The sequence below is a fragment of the Cucurbita moschata genome, unplaced genomic scaffold (genome assembly GCF_002738365.1).
Source record: "Cucurbita moschata cultivar Rifu unplaced genomic scaffold, Cmos_1.0 Cmo_Scf00025, whole genome shotgun sequence".
Classification (NCBI taxonomy): Eukaryota; Viridiplantae; Streptophyta; class Magnoliopsida; order Cucurbitales; family Cucurbitaceae; genus Cucurbita; species Cucurbita moschata.
This window is the reverse complement of record NW_019268541.1, coordinates 918,580-928,171: the sequence shown is the minus strand read 5'-3', so window position 1 is coordinate 928,171 and position 9,592 is coordinate 918,580. Positions and strand designations below refer to the sequence as shown.

General features: G+C 35.7%; 3 protein-coding genes across 3 annotated transcripts in view; all 3 read right to left on the bottom strand.

Annotated features, from left to right (window-relative positions):
- The window catches only part of LOC111461531 (mitochondrial carrier protein CoAc2), a 3,750-nt gene extending 2,028 nt beyond the window's left edge, over nt 1–1,722 (bottom strand). The window contains exons 1-2 of the mRNA XM_023105080.1: nt 1,413–1,722; nt 150–235 (exon numbers count right to left, since the gene is read on the bottom strand). Coding sequence (XP_022960848.1) covers nt 150–235; nt 1,413–1,571 — 245 coding nt within the window. The 5' untranslated portion in view covers nt 1,572–1,722. The remainder of the gene's footprint in view (nt 1–149; nt 236–1,412) is intronic.
- Nucleotides 1,723–2,967: 1,245 nt separating this feature from the next.
- Nucleotides 2,968–5,326, bottom strand: LOC111461535 (thiamine phosphate phosphatase-like protein). The gene is made up of 4 exons (XM_023105083.1): nt 4,999–5,326; nt 4,654–4,775; nt 4,241–4,439; nt 2,968–3,365 (listed from the first exon to the last, which is right to left on the bottom strand). Exons 1-4 carry the CDS (start codon nt 5,143–5,145, stop codon nt 3,114–3,116), a joined length of 720 nt encoding a protein of 239 aa, XP_022960851.1. The 5' UTR covers nt 5,146–5,326; the 3' UTR covers nt 2,968–3,113.
- A 683-nt stretch (nt 5,327–6,009) lies between these two features.
- LOC111461530 (protein NDL1-like) lies at nt 6,010–9,527 on the bottom strand. Its single transcript, XM_023105079.1, has 11 exons — nt 9,305–9,527; nt 8,162–8,261; nt 7,939–8,036; nt 7,749–7,837; nt 7,596–7,656; nt 7,426–7,512; nt 7,280–7,357; nt 7,116–7,172; nt 6,965–7,020; nt 6,745–6,880; nt 6,010–6,651 (listed from the first exon to the last, which is right to left on the bottom strand). The coding sequence occupies exons 1-11, from the start codon at nt 9,362–9,364 to the stop codon at nt 6,439–6,441; spliced, it is 1,035 nt and encodes a 344-aa protein (XP_022960847.1). The 5' UTR covers nt 9,365–9,527; the 3' UTR covers nt 6,010–6,438.
- Between the last annotated feature and the right edge of the window lie 65 nt (nt 9,528–9,592).

Below are 9,592 nucleotides of genomic sequence, written 5' to 3'. Positions count from 1 at the left end.
GGGGGGGGGGGGGGGGGGGGGGGGGGGGGGGGGGGGGGGGGGGGGGGGGGGGGGGGGGGGGGGGGGGGGGGGGGGGGGGGGGGGGGGGGGGGGGGGGGGGGGTGGGGTGGGGCCTTGGCACAAAAAATAATAGCACTTTATGTACCCACCTGTAGAAACCCAGAAAACCTTCAGTCTTTGTAATCTTCTTGATAGATCCAAATAATCCTATGCTTTGATACTCTGCTCTTCTGGTCTAACAAGTTGACAAGTAAGTACAGATGTTAACTTCTAGGAAAACATTTTACCGTGAAAAAATTGGATGGACTTCAGAATCCACAGGACTAAGTAGAAAATTTCCAATATGAAAAAAGGATCATAAATTCAACATCAACTCTACATTATTTAAAATATAGCAAAAACATTGACATCCAAAAAATGAAAAATCATAAACTGTGCCTAATATTTTGGGGAAAAAAATTTATCAATAGTTTGGCATGAGCTTGGAATCAATATTTTGGAGAATGCACTTGAAAGCCATGAGCTTGGAATCAAGAGTTTGGCATCTAGACTGATTGTTCTTTATTACCCGTTTTATGGGACTGACTGGAATTTAAATCATAAACTCTGTATTACCCGTTTTATGGGACTGATTGTTCTTAAGGAACAGAAGTCCTTTTAGATGTTAGAAAAGAGAAAATTGCTAGAAAGAGTTCCTCCAGATATTCCATCTATAAGAGAGTTCAAGCTATTATTCTTTACTTAAACCAATTTAGGAGAGTTTCTCTGTAATCTCACTGATCTTAAATTTAAGCTCCCCTCTTTTTGAGAATCTTTTAGTTTATTACATAAATTTTTTAAGTTCTTGTCATTCAAAAACAAAAGAAACAAAAAGGATCCTGTTGATCAAGTAAAGCCAGCGGGAGTTCTTTTCCTGTCTATCAAGTAAAATGCGAAGAAGTTATGGACTCGAGCGCATCTTGCTTTTTCCACAATCAGGACTGAAAAAATAATGGGAGTTCCATCTTTTATTTATTAGATTTAATGTTTAAGCTGAAATTATAAGCTAAAATCCGAAAGAACATGCAGCAGAGCACCTCATTCTTGTAGAATCTCATTCTAATTTCCAAGGGAGAACAAAGAAGATAAAGAATAAGGAAAGGAAAAGATACATTCATGAACACGAAAACGAAATTCCTCAAGATGCACCACAACTAATATACATTCTAATTTCGAAAAGGAGTAACATTAAATTGAGCTCAATTCCCAACAAATCACGATTAAATCACTTACAAGACAAAAACAAACAAATTCCTAAAGCAAACAAACTAAAACAAATCCAAGAACAAACACGATCAACAATTCAACTCCACAGAACAACAAAAATGAAGAACAATCACTACCAAGGGCAGAGAATGCTGAGAAGAAATTACCTGGAATAAAATCTTGACACGCTCAAGTGGAGCAACGACGGTCTTCGCAATTCCACCGGCAACCCCGCCGGCGACCAGCTCCTTAGCGTATTGAGGCATAGCCTCTATGACCCCATCCATGATCGTGCCCACCTCTCTTTGTTCTCTCTTCTTCGCCATTGATCATCAACTTAGGGGGGGAAAGAAGAGATTAATCAAATAGTCTTGGAGAATCGATTGTGATTCAAGAAACAGAATTGGAAGGGAAGACGAAGACGGAAGCGTTTCTGAATTTGGCTCGAACCGTGTCAGACCAGTCAAATAAGTCCACGACTCCGCTTCTTTTCATTACTTTTATTTGTTATACTAAATTAAAATTTGGCTATTTTTTTTCAAAAATAGTAATATTATATGTATTATTTTATAAATATTATAAATAAGTCGGTTGATTTTTTATCATTGTCGTATCATTTCAAGCTACGATCACTCGTTTTTATTTGAACGATAGTTTTGAAATCATTTACAAAAATATTTGGTATCGGGATATCAGGAATAGAACCTCACCGAGTTTGGATAGGTCTCAGGGAAACTATTACTTGTTGAATGATGAAAGTCCCACGTCGACTAATTTAAGGAATGGTTATGGGTTTATAAACACAAAAAAATATTCTCTCCATTCGTGTGAGTCATTTTGGAGAAGCACAAAGCAAAGCCATAGAGCTTACGCTCAAAGTGGACAGTATAATACCATTGTGGAGAGTCGTCTACTAACATGGTATCAGAGTCATGCCCTAAACTTAGTCGTACCAATGCCTCCTCCCAGTCGAAAATTTACGTCAATTCCAGCTCAAACCATATTGGGTAGAAAAAATATATATATTATTATTATTTTATTTATATATAAAACAAAACAGGGTTGTAAAGTACATTTATTGTCTATAAATCTCAAAAGTAGAGAATTTTAAAAAGAAAAATTATAAAAATTAAATATATTTATTGACGTGACACATAGATTATTTAATATATAAAAAATCATTTTTAAAATTATAAATGTCTGTAATATGCCATATATATATTTAGTGGCTATTTGACTGAAAGTTAAGAATTTATTCGAAACTAAGTAAAAGTTAATGAATTAAATTATATAAATTAAATAGACAATAAAATAAAATAAAGAAACTCAATGTCCATAATTTTAAAACTTCAGAGATTAATTTCTTCTTTTTTTTTTTTTTTTTTACTAAAAAAATAGTTTAAAAATTATAATTTAGTTCTTCCTCGCAAAAAATGAACAATAATTAAAAATCCAAAAATAAATATAAAATAAAATAGAAAGTTGTTCAAAAGTAATCTAAAATTGTACTTTTTGTTCTTAAAAAATATATACTATAAATAGTTATTTCAAGCACAAGAGGATAAACCTTGATTACGACTCTTAAGAACTAATTATTAAAATAAGATAGTTTTTTTTATAAAAAAAAATGCACTAAAAAAGAAATTGTCCCTCCAACTTTATGCTATATATGCTGTGTTGGAGAAAGAATAGATCCAAAATTAGGTAGAGAAGCAGAAAGTTAACAGAGAAAATTCCTAATTATTCTTCTTTAATTGCTTAAAATGTAAGTATAATCATCCACTTTCGATTTAAATTTTAATTTTGTGTCTAATAAGTCCTTTTCCTTATTTATTTATTTATTTACCTGAAGTGTCTCCTTGATTGAATTATTTTACATCTACGAGCTGGAGTAAGTTCTTCTCCAGCTCGTTCCCGTCACTCCATTCATGGATCTTAGCCTTCACGAGCGTTTGATTGGAGTTGATGCGATCGGAGAGGGGATATAGCTTCCTAGGCATCACATGGTCTCCTTCTTCAAGTCTCAGGGTCGGGCAAAAATCGCCCCTCCCATCTCCAATGTATATGAAGAAGTCGTTTTTTTCGGTTTTAGAAGCTCGGATTTGATCGATTACCAGGCCCTGCATGGAATCCGCAGTTCAATGTCATAAGTGTATTCAAGTAATCTCATGCCCACATTGTAAATCATTTTACATCTTACAAATGAAGCAATGAAGAAATGAAGGAGTTCTTTCTATACACTGAATGGTGGAGGAAAGTTGGTTTGACATAAGATGCAAGTCATGCTCCAAGCTACCATATTTTCAGTAACCACATACCAAACTCGATGGGTTTCCATGTGGGGTTGGGATGTAACCAATACGTTAGATGATAAGTTTAGTTTCCGAACTTTCGGTTTATGTCTATCAGGCTCTATGAACTTTAACAAGTGTCTCATAAATCCTTCAATTTTGTGTCAAATACGTCATTAACCTATCCAACGTTTGTTTAAAATTCAGAGATAGAGTCCTATAAGACATAAAGTACAACAACTAATTTGTAAAAATTTCAGTCATCTCAGGAACTTATTAGACCCAAAATTGAAAATCCAAGGACGTGTTAAACACTTTAAAATTTAAGAACCTTTTAGACACGAGCTTGCAAGTTCATGGACTAAACTTGTAATCTAACTGGATCAGAACCTAACTTAACAGGATAAGTCCAAGAAAAGCAACAAAAATATGTTATTGCTCCATAATATGTCTCATCTATAGCACAAAGGGAGGCTTTGGTCGCTCTGTTTATCCCCCAGATATCATACCAGAAACGCATGGTCCTCACAGATTCAAACATAGCAAGTGCATAGCATATCTTCTATCTTAAAACTCATGCAAGTTTAATATAGAAAGCACCTAGAAAAGCTTTCTTTAATCAGCAGAGACATTGAACTGGCCTTTCAATCATACAGCAAGATATAAATGCAGGATTAGATCAACAAGTGATTGAGTGATAATACCTTACACATATTTGATGGGCACAAATTGCAGCCATGAGGAGATGATTCATTATGATATGGTAAGATTCTAAGCCTTCCTTCCCCATCTACAAAGGTAGGATTCGTATTGATAGTTGAAAAGCATCCCAACACACCATGATGTTCTAAGATTGTCTCGATGAAAAACTGATTAGCATCACTAATTATCCTTAAGTCACATCTGGATAACATCAATTCCATGTTCTTCTAGTTAGTCATCAGAATCACTCTAAAATATGGTTTTAATCCTTCAAAATGGTATGAAAATCACATTTAAAAGTGTAAAACCAAACATTAATTTGATTTTGAATGATTAAAAACATGTTTAGGAGTGATATTGACCCTGAAAAAAGTGGTTTACACCAATTTGATCATAAACAGATGAGAAAAGCTACCCGGCGGAATGAGCTGATTTAATAGCAGCAACAATTCGTGGATGCAACGCAGCCCCTTCCAGACATTCAGCAATATCCCTCATAGTTCTTCCTCGAGATTGGAGCTCCACCATCAAGGTATCCTATCAAAATTAAAATAATCAAAATCAATCTCAGCATTCCATAGCCAGAGTAAATTCAACATAAGTCGAAGATTAAACAAACGCCAAATTCGAAATTCTTTACTAATAACATGTGAAATAAGAATAATTCCTCATTTCCCTAATTCCATCTATACTATAGCAATCAATGAGTTGAGAACTGAAGTACAGAGACGGTAGAAAATGTAAAATGAAAAATCCAAACCATGAGAGAGTTCCAAGGCAAGGAAGAGTAAAGCTCATTGAACAGATCTGTGAGGCCCATTCGCGTCACCACCAAATTATCGCTATCGCCATCAATGATCGTCCGATCGAAGTCGAAAACTATCGTAATCCCAGCCATCTCGGCCATCGCAAACAGTCCTCCAACTTAAACCGAATTCGCAGCGATCCAAGAGGCCAGGGGGTTGTTTACACAGTCAACTCAGCCGCCGACGATGAAACCCGACGGCGCCAATAAGTCGAAACAAGAAACTGTAACGAGCGTTCAGTATTCGGCGATGAAGAAGGGCCGTCAGATCAGTGGATTTAGATTTTTTCCTTTTTGTCTTATTATCTAAAATTAATTAAGTAATTTTTTAAAACTTTTAATAATACAAAAAAAAATCATATCAAATTAAAAATTAGAAATTCGTTTAAAATTTAATTATAATAAAAATACTTTTACTAATATAAACATAATTCAACTATAAAAATAAATGTATAAGTCTCCTAGCTTAATCGGTCGAATTAAAAATATTATATTGTACTTTTAATTTTATAACAATTTGATAATTAAATTTTAAATTTTGTAACAATTTAATTATGTTAAAATATTATTATGATTTATTATCAATATAAATATTAAATTCTTCCGTTTACAAAACGTTTTTTCTAAAATTTGTTTAAAAATTCAAATATTTTTTAAAAGGTAAAAATTAGAAGAAAAAAAAAAACAATAAATTTTATAGATTTATTATATTATAAATTTTACTTTTATAATTTCATATACCCGTGATTATTAAATATATACATATAGTAAAGTTAAAGATTGAATATTTAAAAACCTATTTATAATTACTAATTTAGCCCGAAGTGTAGAACAACCTGTGGATGACATCCAGGCCCCATGACATGATCAAAGGCGGCATAAATGAAGGGAATCATAGGCAACCAGGGCCGCACATGAATGTTGTTACAACTGTTCTAAGAAACAGAGCGGGAATCACGGTAAGGGCGGCAAAAGTTTATGCTTATTCAGTGAATCCCAGCTAGCATTCATTCAATCTGTATTGCAATATTAAAAACATACATATACAACCACCAGCAGCAGCAGCAGCAGCAGCTCAGCTCAGCTCAATGTCATTGATGAATAAATATACTTTGGTCAGATTGAACTCTTTTATGTCTGATGACTACAAAAGAATGAATGTTTTTCTCCCTATTATAGTGTGTTGTTATTTACCCATCATCATCATCATCATCATCCATGTAACACTCTTTTTTTTAAACTTGCATCTCTCCCTATCTACAGACGCCCTTCATCGAATCCAAAATCTGGAAAAGAAAAACTTGGAATGACGGAGACAGACAGACAGACAGACCGACGTTTGAATCCCCTCTTCGTTTCGAATTCTACCTGTTCGGTCGACGATGACGACGATGTTTAAGAAATGCGGGTTTTTATAGGTTTTAGCTTTAATCCCATGCTTTCTGGAGAAAGGAGCTCTGGGGAGATGCAAGATGGACTGAGAGGACTTCGTGGACTGCCATTGAACTGGCATGGTCGATATAACCCGTACCCCATGAAGAAGTACTCCATAGGTATTAACATTGCATGTGGCTGCTCTTCGGTTACCATCGATCCACAAGCTTGGACCTACGATGAACCAACCGTCGAGTTATAATCATTTAACTAACTAAGCCTAGGCAGTTGTTGTTGCTGGAGAATTCGATTTTTTGAATGCCATACCTCAACCAAGGCACTATATCTTCTATCCAGTTTTGATATCATATGAAGTGCTTCAGAATGGAAAGGTGAACTGTCCCCGACGAAAATGAGAGTACGACACCGGAGCCTCTTCAACCCTTCGGTGATGTCTGGTCTTCTGCAAAAAGGGGAAACAAGGTTGCAGTTCGGCATACGAGGACGAAGGGAACGAACGAACGGTTGAGATGGGAATAGCATTTACCTATTAATTGCTTGAAGGAACCTCAAAACATTGTTGCCCTGTCTCTCATCTAGCAACTGACAGAACAGATATGCCATCTTTATCAAACAAACCCAAAAACAAGAGAAAGAAACACATGACAAACAAACTAGTTTTGACATAACACACATACTTTTCGACACGCTTGAACGATATCAGACTCTGCAACTTCGGCACTACCACGGACTTCCTGTTGTGTGTTAGAACAAAGAACAATCTCATGAATCTAGTCAACAACACGAGTATAAAAGACAACATAGAAAGCCGGATTAGCTCCAAGAATGGAAACTACATAACCTTGCTGAAGTATCGCTGAAGCAAGCACTCTTTCAACAAACCGCACATGCCATAGAAGTATAACAAGTTCGACATTACCTACAATTACAAAAGGGATATGTGATATTGAACATGAATAAAAACTCAAAAAGGCCTGAAAAGGGTACCTTATTATAGAACCACTCGGACCAAGAAGGCGACTTGTATAAGGGGGATATAAGAATTAAACCAATAACTCGTTCTCTATATTTCAACTGTAAAAGAATAAATTGTTCAGACCAAGAATTTTCTTCTCAATATTGAATTTAACATGAACTTCACGATTCAAGGAACATACAGCAAAAAGAGTAAGAATGTAAGCGCCGGCTGTTACCCCCATACACATCACTGCACCAAGTCTGAAAGAGACAAATCCAAATTCGAAATGACTATATAATCTTTCATCTCAATACTCAAAAGTGGAGAAAAAGTAAAGGGGCATTGTAATTACCCGAAATAGTTGAGAACCTCAAGAATTTGATCTGCTAAATCGTCGGCAGAGGGCGAAGGATCGTGCGGACAAATCTCAGCAGCTCCTAACTGCAAGAACTCTTGGTAAAGTTCCAAAAAGGAAACTATGTGAATATAGTATTCAGGAGCAGCAGACAAAGTTATCCATGAACACAAACAACAATACAGACCTCATGTCCTGGAGGACTGATATGATAAATGCAAAAGTTATGAAGTAGCAACGAAGCTGCTTCGGGGAAAAAGAATAATCCTTGAAAACACGACATATCTGCAAGAACTCAGAGGAAACACACCACTTAAAAGTTAGCTCACATAATTTGACGATGACTAAAATAACAAGAAACCGAATATCGTCACCAAAACCACAACATAAAGATAACTCCAGGCGCTTACGATTTAGAGCCAAATCAGGATAAGTAATCAATGGCGGCTTGTCTTGGTCTCCACAGACTATTACAGACACAGAACCCTGGCCAGTTCTTACATGATACTCCTGAAAATAACATAAGTAGCTATAGGTGAGAAAATAGGAAGCCTTTGAGAAAAGGAAAAAGTTCAAATAGTCCAACATTTCTTGCCAAGAATATACGTAAAGAACAGTTCATGTGCATTTCCTTTCAAGATGCCCAAGCTAACTTGTCCCTTCAGTTTAGTATAACTCAATAAAAGTAGTGCGTATAACAAATATATAGTTCAGCTTAAACTTATGACAACAGCCAAGATAAATAAGCAACTACCCTTGTCAACACATACAGAGTTTCATTACAAGCATAGAATGAGAAAAGATCAAAAAGTAAAAACAACTTTAATCTGCACAACCCATTGATAACCCAAACTCCCAAAGTAGAGATATACAACAAGATGTCTTCAATCTGTTCCAACCTTCATAAAAGCTCGACCAGGTGAAAAATCTTTGTCAAAAGGGGTAAGAAAAATTGATTACGAGGGATATTAACGGAATGAAACATAATAAAAACTATAAGAAAAGGACCCCAGAAGCTAGAAATGGCAAATGCGCAAGCAAAGCCCATCGTTATCACATATTGCATTTAAACGAGTAAGGATAAAACACAGATCTCTGAATCAAGAAAGTAGCCACAAAACCTAACCCATTATGTAGCAAATTAATTAACCTTTGGGAGAGGGTTTGAACTTAATTATTGATAGTTTCCAAAAATTGGAAAAATCTCCGTCAATCGAGACTCATAAATGAACCAGATCGCAACGGGAAAAAGAAAAGAAGAAAAAAAAGTGGAAAAGTAATAATCCCCAAAATAATTTCCTACTTTTTTCTTCACATCCAAACAAAGCTATAGAATGCCGTAAGACGTTTCACCAAATAATGAGAACCCCCAGCCCCACCGCCAAAAGAAAACCGGCTATTTGGCCATCAAATCAGCAAAATCCCGCTTAAATCACCCGATCGAGGGAAAACAAGAAAGAAAAAACCGATTCAACTCCATCATAAACCAAGGCATTAAAGAAAAACCCAGAAGGACAAAAGAGAAGAAGAAATGAGTTGAAATTTAAACAAACCTTGCCGCCGAGATAGATCTTCTCCATGTCGACGGAAACAGAGTTGTTAGGATCTGCCATAACAGCTCTATGTCCGTTCGATAGCGCCACCACCAGAACAACCGCTCGCCGTCGCTCGCGGAGGTCCTCTCTGTCTCTCTCGTCTTCCAGGCTTTGGATTCGTTGGCTTATATACAAGGCGATTCTTTCGCCCCCTGTCTGTTTTTAATACTCTCTTTTCTATCTGTTTTTTTTTTTTTTTTTTTTTTTTTTTTTTTTTTTTTTTTTTTTTTTTTTTTTTTTTTTTTT